The sequence below is a fragment of the Psittacula echo genome, assembly GCF_963264785.1.
Source record: "Psittacula echo genome assembly, chromosome: 2".
NCBI classification, from domain to species: domain Eukaryota; kingdom Metazoa; phylum Chordata; class Aves; order Psittaciformes; family Psittacidae; genus Psittacula; species Psittacula echo.
Genome location: NC_137737.1, coordinates 149,974,307 through 149,988,749, shown reverse-complemented (window position 1 = coordinate 149,988,749; position 14,443 = coordinate 149,974,307). Strand labels below are relative to the sequence as shown.

Below are 14,443 nucleotides of genomic sequence, written 5' to 3'. Positions count from 1 at the left end.
TTATCTGACAAGACCTCTAATAAGAAATTTTCTTTGTGGCAGCAACATATCAAAGTGTTTCATCCAGCGTTGACCAGCTTTGTTTATTCTGACTGTCGATCGCTCTTTTAAGTGCTTCATCTGGCATAAGATCTGATCCTTTTACATCAGAATGGCTGCAGCCAATTTTAGGGCATCTGTTAACAAGAAAAGAGAGACTTCATTAAACCAGAAGAATTGTGTTCATCAGATATAGGGGGGTTACATAACATCTGCTGGTTTATCGTATTTATCTGGGATTTTCTCTGAGTTCCTCGCTACCTCTTTTCCTCTTGACCAGCTTCTCTGAAGGGAAAAATAAATCTATTTATCTAAACTGGTGGGAATCAACAGCTGAAGGAAGGAAAGAACACAGTGAGAGACAGAGTCTCTCACCTGTGGATCACTCTCTTGCTTTATGTACACATGCTGCCTGCATCAGTAGTGACACTAGCATTGCATGGACATCTTTCTGTGTTGCTTTCTCTCTTTGCCAGGTAACTACCTCATATCTTATTAATCTGCAGTGGAAGACTATAGCCTTCACTGGCATATAAATAGAATCATAGGATCATAGAATGGTTTGGGTTGGAAAAAACCTGAAGATCATCCAGTTCCAATCCCCCTTCCATGGAAATTAATTTCTAGGAAAACAGATAAAAGAGAATGAGACTTGCAAAGGCAGCCTGGTGAAATCAGTGCACTAACCTAGTTGGCGTAAAAATTTCCCTGGCCTTTTATGAACTGAGAAAGCACAGAAAAGAGAGCTGGGGCCAAACTAACAGCCTTTAAATGATAATCAAATACAAAATGTCTTACAACTACTTCAAACAGCCACATAAAGACAGCAGGGTGAAAGATACTCAGGGACCAAAGGTCATTTTCCTTTGGCAGCAGCCCAAACATGCACAGATGGTACCTGTAGTCAGAAATAACACTTTTTACTGAGTTTTCCTCTATTAGGAGTAAATTTTTTCTGAGGTGCTGAACTTATTTACACTCACTACTCATAGCTTTTACTCCAGATTTGTCCACAACTTACTGTGTTTGTCATGGATAAGTCACTTAATTGCTCTGTGCCTCAGTTTTCCCATTTATCACCTTATAAGAGCAATAGCCAGATTAATGAATAACAAGTGTTCAGAAAGCTTCCCACATTTCCTGTAAACATAAAGTATTAGCACGTCCTTCCAGGCAGTGGAAAACAGTGAGCAAACGGACACACGTAACAGTTGCCTGAAGGAGCCTATGACCAGCCTATCAGCACAAAACCGGTGCCTGTGCATATGTCAGCCGAAGAGCTGACATTGAGCTAGTGCACTGCCAAGTGCACCGAAGGGATCCCATGGCTTCAAACAGGAAAGTATGTGTGAAGAAACAGCCACTCCTGTAACTGCAGCGTGAGCAGCAGCTTTGATTTCAGAGCCAGGATAGAGAGGATCCCCCAAACCACATCTCTGCTCTATCAGGGCACCTGCTTCCACCTGAATATTGCTGGTGCAGTGTAGTCAAGTAGCAACACCCCAGAATGGGGTACTCAAATGGGAATTTGTTGCATCAGCTGGCCTCTGTTCCTGCCACAGCAGACAATGGTTTATCAAAACTGACCGCATCTTCATGAGAAAGGGTAGAATTACAGTAGGCCAGTGAGACTGGGCAGAGAAACCAAGTAGTCTGTCTTTATTTAGTAACAGAGAAGCAGAGTTACAGCTCTGGGTGTGCTTTTCTACCATACTGGACTAACTGCTGTAAAGATGGTGAGGTTACAAGGCAAAAGCTTGCAATTAAGAACTGCTAGTATATAGACTGCACAAATAACTTCAGTTTGGGTATAAGGTAGCTTTTAAAGCCAGGTGTTGTACAGCTTACATGCTTTTTGTTTTACTCTAGACTTTCTCTAAGTCAAGTCTTTAATTTCCTACAAGGTAAGATGAAATTCAACCATGTGGCCTATTAGTTTTTCAGCAGTGCTGAAACTTTTGATCCACTACAACAATCTCTACTACCATGGCATTTTCCTGACGGATTTAACAACACAGGGAAATAGATATGAACATCCTAAATTCTGTATTGCACAAGCTATTTTTGTTGTGTCTTTGGGCTGTTGAGAATATGCTTTCAAGCCTGTCCCTATCCTTCAGAATACTCACTTTCTTCTCTCCAGGTTATGAGCTATTTCCCAACTCCCGTTCATTTTTCCAGCCAAGTTTCTGTCCATCCATGTTGCTGGTTTTGTTGTAATTCCCAGCATGTTGCATCCACTTCACTTTTTCTCCCTAGACCTCATAACACAGACAAGGTACTTCCATCTTGCTCTTCGAGCTGTCTTGACACTAAGATAGTGGTGAAACATCCCAGCTGATGCTTGATTTCATAACTGTGCTTTCCTGTAGCCAGGAACAAGCATGGAATAAGAAGTTCTGCTCCACCTTTGCATCCACCAAGGCAGAGTATGTAGAGTCTAACAGATATGCAAGAGCAACAGATGGAGGAAGTGAGCCGCCTGTGGCATTATCTTTGGGGAAATCAGGTTGTTGGTCTCTGACAGTCCTTCCTGAGCATGTGTAAACTGCACACTCATTAAAAAGGCCAGAAGTGGTAAGTTTCCATGAGGTCATCAACCCCAAAGCGTGAGGCTCTCGCTTGTAAAAACAAATGTAAAATTAAGGATGAAATGCTGTGTCCTCTCAACTTGCTCTCAAAGGTGTCTAAAAGGAGTCCCCTTTCTTTTTTCTTAATAAAAACTATCCTAAATTTGAAACTTATCAGGGAGAATTTCAGAAATTCAACTGTTACATCTTTTCATTCAAAAAAATACATCCTGAGTGGAAAGTGGAGGCCTGCTTTGGTGATATAGTTAAGAAATACTTAATTGCATCAGAGCAGGAACTGCAAAATCCTGTCTGATAATTCTTAAGACTCTACTACCTAAAAAGTTGTATTTTAATATTTCTCACTTGAACACTCATTTGATTGTTTTAATATTTCTCAGCTTTACTGGAATATAACTACAAGAGGAAGTGCACAGAGGAGACGTTTAACTTTCGTTAACTTCAGGGCTTGCTAAATAAGCAGTGGAAACAGAATGAGCAACTACGCTTTAGGAAGCTGAAGTTTCTCTTTGTTGTTCATGGCTCTACAAAAGCTCTTTACTTCTGTTGTGCAGGTACTACGAGTGGCTGTAACTTCCTCACACACTTCCTGAATATTTCCTTACACATTGTTTTCATTAAAAAGAAAAGCTTCTTCACATGTCCAGTGCTAATGAGGAGACTGTGACTCGGGCAGATGCTGAGGTATTACTTCCTGCAGCCTTGCCAATCCAAATACATTTCCTAGAACAACTGGAATAAAATTCCACTTGCACAGCAGAGCAAATAGCTTTTCCACACATTCCTGTTCGCTTACCGGACTTTCTTCTTTTGCTGCTTTCGAGTCTGGATAAACTTTAGAATGGCGTCTTCTTCATAAGTATGTCCACAGATCTTGTTTCGGACCGGCCTCTTCATTTCCATCTGTAATCGATAAAGGTTCCTTTAAAGGAACTGATAATGCCCAGGAAAATGCTTCCTATGAGATTTTATGTAAAACAGCAGGAAGTGTGTTTGCCATTCATACACAGCGTTCCACTCAAATTACAGGGTCAGGTCCTGCGTGGCTGACTGCATTCCTACTTACACAGGGCTTTTCCCAGGCAATGTTGCTCTTCTTCAATAGTGCTTGTAATTGATACTGCCTGATTTTAACAAGTATTGCAGATCTGTAATAAACCATCAATGAAGAATATGAAATAACTATTTCCCAATCGATTATACAGTGACAGCATACCTGTGTAATGGGACAAATGAAGTTCATCTGACTCTGAGTCACAGCTATATCTTCATCGATTTGTTCAATGGCCTCTTCACCATTACCTGATTTATGGCAAACTATAATGGGAAACAAGGCAATTTTCACTTAATATTTAATATAGACAGGCAATACATAAAATAAGCAAACAAAACCCAGCATTTGCCAAGCATTATATCTATATATATATATCTCTATATATCTAAGATGCCACAGCATATTTCTGTACCACTCCCTGAACAAGATACTGCAAAAAGTACTGTGCTACAGTTTCTGTTAGAAAATGTGGAGTTTTAAATGGTAACCACCTTTATGTGTGTGTGTGTCTATTTATAGCCAATGCTAGAAAGGAGACCTGGGAACGAAAGCAGGCTGGCCTGAATATATCAAAACCTTCAGTATTCCCTGTTGAAGTTCACCAAAAACCAGTAACATGCAGATGAGGCCCCAAAATCTAACAATGGGATGAGGTGGGGCTTTTGCAGATTTGGCAGTCCTACCCTCAAGATCAGTTTGTGTCTGAATGTCATAAATGGGCTTGATATATAGGCTGTATACGCAGCACATACTTTGAAAGGAATTCATGCTATTTATCATAATACATTCTTTGTAAAGTGATGCTGCTGTATTTTAACAAGACTATAATTAGTGAAAAACAAAAGCAAAGAAAGCGTTATTTGAGATGGACAAAAGAACTGTTACTGAAGTAACCTTAAGGAAGGGGGCAGAATGGAATATTGAAATCTCCCAGAAAATCTGATGGCCCAATGCCAGCAAATGAGGGGCACACAAAGAAGGAGAAATCCACCTTGAGCTAGAGAAGTTGCAGCTCCCCACCTTTACCAGAAGAAGAAGACAAGGTGTAAGCATCTCTGCATACCCAGGGGCACGCCAGCCAGGGGCTCAATGCAGAAACTAGTGAGAGTCAAAAGCTGAGATACAGAAGCAGCTAAGGAGGAGTCTAACCTTAATACACACATACACATTGATTTATCTTTTCCTAACTTTGCCCTGTTATTGTGAATCTAGGCTTTTACTTGAATGCATTTGTTTTATCTCCAAATCTTATCTGGTAATAACAGCAAATGTAACACCTGCCATAACTTTCCATTCCTTTGGGGTAGTTCTGCAATGTTTTTGCAGCAGTGCCCTGGGGTGCAGTCCTCAAGGTGTCCCAAGCTGAAGAGAACATTTTTCTCTCCAGTTGCACAAGCTAGTCTGCAAGGTAGCGACACAGGGTTCACAGAGCATGAAGTCTTCAGTGCCCTGTGTTGCCAAGGAGGCAGTGAGAAACACAAGTGTAAGCAGAGGGTTTAGAGCTACTTCATGTTTGGCTTTCTCAAAGTCTCAGCCTTGGTTCCCTTTGCTGCTATTGCACCCTATCAGCCGATCTTTGCACCTTTGCATCCCTGGTATTTGGTCTTCCACATCTGTTAAGGACCAGTGTTTCCTAACTTGGGGTCAGTCCTGCATACCTCTATAATACCATCACCTTCCGGATGATAACAGCAGACATCACTCTTGGAGCAATCACAACCTCTCACACCCAGTCTAGACTGAGCACATTGCCATGTGAGCCAGCACAGCTATTGTTGAGGTGCTCTTGGCATGGGTATTGCAGCCATCTCTCCACCACAGCACCTCTTGGGATGCCGGTTTTATTTGTATATTCCTCCTTCCTCCTCAACGCAGCTTGTCCTTCTCCCTATTCCAATATACCAACAGTTTTCCAATCAATCAGGAATGTTTCTGACCCCCCAGGTCCTACAATCCTTAGGCAAGCATCAAGGGTATTTCTGTTTTTGTCACTGAGACCTCGTTCAATCAGTGAGGGTGTGGATGAAGGGGGAAAGGAGCTCAAATGCCCAACATCAATAATAATTTTAAGGCTTCAATCTCCGTTGAATATTAACATCCCTATACCAGATACTGACCCCCACACCAAAGTAAACACTTGCAAATCAGAAGGAAAAAGTGAGCACAATTTAACTGTAAATACCAAAACTGCAACGGGATAGACATCAGAGAGAAACTTGTACCAGTTACCAGTTTTCAGAAAAGAAAACCTGCCATGTATTATTCTTAGATTGTTCCTATATAAGGTTTATTCTATCACAAACACACAGTATTTTGAAGACTATACAACTTAGGGTGGGGGGGAAATGTTGGGGGACTTTTCTAATGAAGCTTTTCAAATACAATGGGTGAAATTCCACCAAGACAGCAAGGCTTAAACAATATTGCAAATTCGGCACGGGATGCTTTATTTAAATACCATACTGACTCTTTTTTCCAACAAAGACCAAGAGATTCAGAACCCTTGAATTAATGTATCTGCCATGTTTGACAAATTTAGCAGCTCTAATCTTTCCTGCTGAAAACATTTGGAAACTCACATTTTTTGATGTACTGTGTTTCAACTCATGAACTTGGTGTGTAGTTCCAGTGTAGCAGGGCATCGAATCATAGAATCATATAGTTAGGGTTGGAAAGGACCTGAAGATCATGCAGTTTCAACCCCCCTGCCATGGGCAGGGACACCTCACACTAGACCATGCCACCCAAGGCTCTGTCCAACCTGGCCTTGAACACTGCCAGGGATGGAGCATTCACAACTTCCTCAGGCAACCCATGCCAGTGCCTCACCACCCTCACAGTAAATCAGTCAATGAAGTTAGAATGCAGCAGTACCAGCAAGATCTAAGACAGGTGACTGTTTACAAAGGATGATTTTATTGTTCTCTCAATATGAGGATGCCAAGGAAGGGGGGCTCAGTTTTAAAATGTGGGAGTTCTGCCTGTGATTTTACTTCTAAAGCACAGGTATGTAAGTGGCCTCTTCTGGAAGTGTTCAAGGCCAGGCTGGACGGGGCTTGGAGCAACCTGGTCTAGTGGAAGGTGTCCCTGCCCATGGCAGGGGGTTGGAACTACATGATCTTTAAGGTCCTTTCCAACCCAAACCATTCTGTGATTCTTGGCATGCGATTCTGCCCTAAAAGCTCTGGTTATTTCACATTCATGACACTTAAATGTGCTTTCAAAAAGAATGCCTTTTCCTTGGAAAATACTGGAAGTGTTCAAGGAGTGTTCACCTTGCACAGCACCTTCTGACTTTGCTAAGGAGTCACCACTTCACTCATCACTTCTGTGTGTGCTTACTTAGGTATCAACACAAGAATTTAGGAGACTACATTGAAGCATCCAAGTTTGAAAGCACGAGCTCAAGCTCGGTTACTGCTGCTTGAGTCTCCCCAGGGGCCTCAGGTCTCTAAATTACATGAGCTAAATCACAGGCTGGGTTTACCTCTTTCTTGTACTGGCTTTGGAGATGACTTAGATGCCTCATGTTTAATGGCTGAAATTCCATGAGTTGAGATCCTTGTAGGTGGGATATATTAATCTTCCTGGATTCAAATCATCCTCTTGTTGCAAGCTTATCTTAAACGCTTCAGGTTGCACTTCATTTGCAATGGTTTTGTATACAGTCTACCAGAGCGGGGCCCTGATTTCAAGAGGTTATCACAGCAAAAATGATTAATTCTTGAAAAGATTTCGTTTTCATAAACAGCTAATATTTTAAATAATAAATATATAAGACTGGGATGATGCAAGTGATACCTCAAACATGTCAATAGCAAATTAGCATAAATCAGATAAACCACCCACAGATTTGTTGTTATTGCTTGATGATCCAGATTACAGCAGGAGAGAGGAAAATAACTTTTTTCAATTAGAGTAGATTTTGCAGCCATGATGCAAGACGCACATACCTCCTGAACTGGTCAGTAACACGCTCTAAACTGTAGGCCTATGCCTGTAAGCTCATACTGGAAGCTTTTTTTATTAAGGTCAAAGGGGCTTTTTTTACCATATTAAATGTATAAAGGTTTGGAGGATCTAAGTTGCAAGTCTCGCCATTCTGTTCTATAGAAAGAACAAATAAAACCACCAGGTCATACATATTTCAGCTAAGTCAGGCTGCATTTTTGTAAAATTGAGTTTTCCGTGCAAATTAAATCCAGATGCAGAAAACATTAAGTTATTGTGCCTGAAATTCAGATGTTGCCTTAAGTAACAGAAGTACATGTATCTATTTTGGTAGTCTGAGAGATTATACTTTAAGAGCCTTAACAGTTTCTAGTTTTCCATTCCAGCCAATTGAAACCTGTTATGAGTATTAGTAACACATTTTCTATCTGGCTATCTCAGCAGTGATGTTTACAGCTGATTAGTACCCACTGTTGTAATAAAACTGCATTCTCATAAAGGTATCTATTTTTGGTAACACATTATAATGAATTTTGCAACTGCCAACTGGTTTTTTACTCATTCAATTTTAATTAAAAGCTGGTAGTACTTTATATCTCTATCACTTTCATCTCTTGATAAAAATGTGACTAATCCGCCTAAGCTCAGGTTTTACCTACTCTACTGAGAGAGACTGAGAACTTTTAAGCCAACTTTAAGAAATAAGAAAACCATAGCATTGAGACATTAACTGCTATATCATGATTTATGTTAACCAGGGATAGTACACGTATTAAGAAAGCATTAGAGGAAAGACCCTTTCCGTTGTCATTGCCGCTTATATGACAGACAGACTGCTGTCTGCTCACTGCTTCCAGTGCCAACAATGTCCTCTACCCAATTCCTGTTTCTCTAACCTGGCCCCGAGTACATGTTGCAATGTAAACTTAATTGATTTCTTTTGCGCTGCTGTTCTGCCTTCTTACCTGCCATCACTCAGACACTAATCCCGGAAACCAAAGGGTAACGTTAAGCATGGAGGATTGAGTCTTTGTGAGCCTGAGCCACTAGACAGACAAGGTCTTGGCTCCCAAGAGGGTCTATTGTACTGCTGACTCTCTAGAAATAACAGAAACTCATCCAGGCCAGGAAAAAACCTATCACTGAGAGCTCCAAGAAAAACATGAATGTTATGAGGGCAAGTCAAATGCCAAGTGTAGCTGCCAGCAGGACACAGACAGTAATGAAAGGTGGGGGAGGTGAAGGACATCATTACATCCAAGAGCCGTATCCTGAGTCAAAAGGAGTAGGGCACTGCTAGCATGAGGTGAGGAAGGTTCAAGGACAAGTCTGAAAGAGGGAATGAGCCCAAACACTGCTTTCCACGTAACACATTCTGAGACCACCATGGGCGATGCTTAAGAGTGGGTCAGCATGTGCATTAGTGCTCTGAGTTTGGGTTAGATGCCAGATCCAGAGAAGCAAACCAGAACAACCATCCAGTGTCCTGCTCCCAGGATGGTTCCACAGTAAATGCTACAGGAGGAATGAAAGACGAGGGGAAGCACAGAGTAATACCTTGCTGGCAAACTTTCCCAGTCTCTAGCAATTTGTGGCCAAGGACTTCCTGAGTCAGAGGTAATATCTTTGTACTTAATAAGCCCTCGAGTTTTCCTCCAATGAATTTGTCTAAACTTGGAGAGGGGAATTTGGGCCTGGACTTTTCAGCTTGATGAGAGACAGTTATCTTTGCTAGAAAGGTTAGCAACAGTTTAATTTGCCTTGAAACTTACCGCAGAGGCTGCAGGTTACAGTTTAATTTGATTTTTAAGAGGGAAAATAAGGTGTGCAAGCTACAGCTGCAGTCAAACAGTTCAAAGGCTTTCTGCTTTTGCCAGAGGCATGTGATAGTTTAATTTGCCAACCAAGCCAAACTAGGCTTTGCATTAAAGTACATTACAATTTGATTACTTGCTGGTGTTGCAATACACAAGTTGATCTAAGGAAGGTGGCCTCTAACATGTTGCTCCAGATTGCAATTGCAAATTTACTTGCTCTTGCTCAGGCAAAGCAATTTGCCAGTAATTTACTGACAAGTCCCTTGTATGTGCCCTGTTTTACACACACGTGTTTAAGAAGTACATAGGCAAGCACTTGGTCAATCCAACACAAAATGACAATCCTGTAAATATAAGCTATTCTTTTCCCACTTTCCTGGAGTGTCAAAGACAGATGAACAAATTAGCAATTATTAGTTCCTTTACATAGTAACAGTGGGGAAGGAAAGAAGAGTATCGTGCACTAAGCAACAATCCTCTAAAACCTCCTTTAATGCCATCAAATTCACTGCGTGTTTTACAGTATTCTGTCTAACTAAGCCACAGACTAAAATACACTAGTCCAAATGGAAATACAGTTCCTGTTATACCCTTTCACTACAGGGTAAAGCTGGTTGATGCCAGTTTTCCAGAATGACCTTAAAATGAGGAGAGGTCATAATTTGATGGAAATGTTACGGGACACTCATTACAGAAACGTTAGTGAAGGAGACAGAAAGACACTTGGAGCTAGATACAATCTGCTGTTTAATGTATTAATAAATAAAATGTGACTACAAATCCCACCTAGAAAATAACCCAAAACCAACTCCAGAGGTGCCCTGTGAAACCTTCAACTCATACACTACTGAAAGTAAGACATCATCTCTGCCTCTATATTGTGGGATGTTCAGACTGTTGTGCAGTGGGAGCTGTGTCCCTAGAAATGGGAACAGAAAGGATATCTTTGATTATAAACCATACAACTCGAATGGTATGGTAGGCAAACACACAGAAGAATCATAGAATCACAGAATAGTTAGGGTTGGAAAGGACCTTAAGATCATCTAGGTCCAACCCCCCTGCCATGGGCAGGGACACCCCACACTAAACCATGTCACTCAAGGCCTCATCCAACCTGGACTTGAACACCGCCAAGGATGGAGCATTCACAACCTCCCTGGGCAACCCATTCCAGTGCCTCACCACCCTTATAGTAAAGAACTTCTTCCTTACATCCAATCTAAACTTCCCCTGTTTAAGTTTGAACCCGTTACCCCTTGTCCTGTCACTACAGTCCCTGATGAAGAGTCCCTCCCGAGCATCCTTGTAGGCCATCACCCCAGTCTTTTCCATGTGACTCCTTGTAAAAAGGGAATCTCCATCTTCTTTGTAACTACCTTTTAAATACTGGAACATGGTCATAAGGTCTCCCCTGAGCGTTCTTCCTCCCTGCTATTGCAAACAAACATGAGAAATCCACACTTCAAAGCCCGTGGATGACATTTCACACAGCAGTTTCCTCATCACTGCAGTCTGGATTCAATCTGAAGAAGCTCCTAGGGGAGATGAAGATTACCTAAAAAGATGTCATGAAGGCTCCATCACTAAACTCAGAGGAGTCACTCTTTCTGGAAAAGAGAAGGCCATATTCCATCTTGATTATCATCGCCCACAATGGTGTGTAAACTTAATAAGCATGTTAAACACCAAAGGTTTGCTGAACATAAACCCAACTGATAAACAGACTACTTAAGTGACCAGGAAACTGTAGGTCTGTATCCGGGTCTGTATGAAAGCATGCCAGGCATGTGACGAGAGTGCAAAAGTGTTAAGGATGCCACAGGATGAGCAAAGCAAGACAAAAACTATAATATCTTATGAGGAAAAAAATCAGACATAAGCTATGAAATAGCAAATACACGTAAAGAACATTCTTATTACTTCATTTTTCTCCTGCTCTTCAGAAGAAAAAAAGGCTGAACAATCACTGCTTCATACAGTATAGTGTATAAAGGCAATGTCCAGTCTTAGAGAGCATCATTTCATGTATGAGATGAGAAGAGTATCACACACATTTCAAAATGAAGAAATTCACTCCAGGCACATGAAAGAAAAGTTGCAAAAGATGCAACCAGAAGAGCTGAAAAAAAAGGCTCCCATTTCATTAGAAGATGAACCACTTTCCATTACTAACATTGTGGTCAGAATCTGGAATGTCACTGATGCAATGCTAACCATCAAATGACATGAACATGTAGGGCTTGCCTACACAAGGAAGCTGTTGCAAAATAAGCGAGGGTGTGAATGCAGAATGCATTAGCTACTTGGCATTTACTCGCTGTGTGGACGCTCTTATTCTGCACCAGGAGTGCCTTTTGGCTGTGTAGCCTAATCCACTTCCACAGTGGACTTGAGAAAGGCATTGTTGATGCTGGACAGGAGTAGTGAGAGGAAAGCTGTTGCTATTGACAGCAGTTTGGAGCCATATTCAAATGATATGGACGAGTCCTTAGCAGTGCCTGGATGGTATGCTCCACAAATTTAATTCAGGTTTTCTCAGAACAATCCATGCCAAGTATTCTCTATGTATTAGCTCATAAGCAGAACCCATCTCTACGACACCTCTGAAGAAAAAGGAACATCATGTATCTTGCAACCTATATGGTTGGAGGTTGCTTTGCCTGTTTCAGTATCTCATTTGTGCATTGTTATAGTTCATTTACTTCTGAAAGCTGAAATGGTGACAGATTTTCAGGTGGAAAAAGCTTCTGCTAGAAAACATTCCTGAACAGAACTGTTCCAGGGTAACAGAGGGACAGGAAACAAAAGTGCTGTGATGAGGCAAGTGGACGAGGTAGCATAGCTTCCTAGCAGTCCATCCAACAGGCTGCTATGGAAATGGTGAGCAGAAAAACCCCCAGCTAGCCCAAATTATAAGACTATCATTGTGATTATCATTTCAATGTCTCTTCATGTTCTCCTCACAGGACTTTTTGACAAAGACTTCACTGTGTATCTATTCTGAACAGCTCTGTTGAAAAACACCTTTAAAAATCAACAAAATAATGCTCTCAGCCCTGGTGTCAGGAGAGTGGTGAATACAGACACATGTAGTTTGTTCTGTGTTGGGGCATAGGAATATATATGAGGTATATGGTAAGAGGGCATGAAGCTATAATCCCTGAACATTAACCTATTGATTTTGTGATTGGTGAGGATGGCACCAACCCAAAGCTGTCTGAAACTGCAGAGAGAGCACAGGAAAGAGCAATCTCCCACTTCAGGAATCAGCAGGTTTGTAGTGCAGGAAACCAGCTTCACTGCCCCCTTCACCCAAAGGAAACTGGAGAGACAGACCTGCCACTCTACCACAAAAAGACCAATGTAATATATCACTCATGAATAAAGACATGAGTACAGATAACAAAAAGTCAAACTGAAATGGTGGGAACAAAATACTCTTTTCTCCACCTCCTCAAACCCAACATTGAAACACTTGAAAGAAACTTTTAGGTGTGAGATTTTATTTGAAAAATTAATATTAATGATGAGAGCAACATTTGCAATCCTTCAGAGCGCTTCCTGAAATGCCTGACTACTACAAAAAAGAATTCACTTAATTTAGAAGTATGTAACGTCAAGTGATTACAATTCAGTGTGCTTCAAAAGCACTATATATACATCCACACAACTTAATGGAGCTATATTATTAAGATGTATAAAGAGAGAAAAGTTGTGTTCGTTTCCCAAGATCTTTTTTCTACAGAGGTTTATTTCTCCTGTGTTTTACACATGAACTTTACCACTCCAGTTATTCTGAATTCTGCAGTTTTTGCACTGCCTGAAGTGCCTCTGCTGAAATGGCCTCTGGGATAGGCAAGAAGCCTCAGCCCTCTGCATGCATAGTTGTTACTCCAGCACCAGGGACTGGAGCTTGTCCATGCTGCAGTGGCTGCTCTGGGCACTGGCTGGGTACCTGCTCAAGGCTGCATCTCCCGCTCTGCTCCTGCCTTTGGTCACTAGCCCATGGCCCAACAACCTCCTCAGAAGAGGAATATTCCTAAAGCAATGAATCACTTCTGGAAGCAATAACACCCAATTCCTTCTTCTCTTGAACACAACACACTATAAAAAAGGTCAGTTTTTCTATCATGACCATTTGACAGGAGGAAAACTGAGGCACAAGACAGGAATACATCCAGAGCCACTAGCACATTTTGTGTGCTAGACCACTATCTCTGCCATTTAGACTACACTGCCTTCCCCCTGAGTTAAATAAAGTTATGAACAGTTTCCAAATACATTCTTAGTGAATGCATCAGTTCCATGCTAAAAGCAAAAAACCAGTATCTGCTAGTAACTGCACAATGTCTGGTTGTTTATTTTGAGGAAAGAATGCAGTGATGAACACATGAGCAGTTTCTGGTAAGTCATATTTATAACATAATGCTTCTTCACTAAACTACCTGAGACAAGGGGAAAAAATTAATATCATTAAACATTAACTTGTCAAAACAAGTTAAGAAATAAAACTCAGGTTTTGTTTATTCTTTGTTAAGAGGAACTTCCAGATCTGCCATTGCTCAATCACAACGTGCAAGGTTTTCACTTAGGTTGTATGTGTGCGTATTAAGTCATTCTGCATAAATGATGCTGAGCACACCGAGATCTTCACTATTATAATCCTCTGCAAGCTGCTCCCTAAAAGAAATAAAACATGTTGCTGATCCCAATTTATACAGCATCCTCCATGCGGTGTATCCATCCAACAATGTCACAGGGGGCTTGTGCAGATAACACGATCATCGGTTAGGAACAGCTGAACAGTTCTTTTTCTCAACCTGTCCTGTGAGGTAGGATCAGGCTTCTTGAATAGCAGAAAATCTAACGCTAAAGCCCTGAGCTATAAATACTCATGGATTATAACTGCAGCAGCCTGGCAGCTTCTGATGGTAATTAGTAGTTAATTTTAAATCTGATCGATACTTATTTTAAATCTCTCTCTGCAG

General features: G+C 41.1%; 1 protein-coding gene across 1 annotated transcript in view; it reads right to left on the bottom strand.

Moving 5' to 3' along the window:
• NSMCE2 (NSE2 (MMS21) homolog, SMC5-SMC6 complex SUMO ligase) overlaps nt 1–14,443 on the bottom strand; it is a 132,584-nt gene continuing 118,141 nt past the window's right edge. The window contains exons 5-7 of the mRNA XM_080611431.1: nt 3,847–3,947; nt 3,427–3,533; nt 1–176 (exon numbers count right to left, since the gene is read on the bottom strand). Of these exons, the coding sequence (XP_080467557.1) occupies nt 50–176; nt 3,427–3,533; nt 3,847–3,947 (335 nt within the window). The 3' untranslated portion in view covers nt 1–49. The remainder of the gene's footprint in view (nt 177–3,426; nt 3,534–3,846; nt 3,948–14,443) is intronic.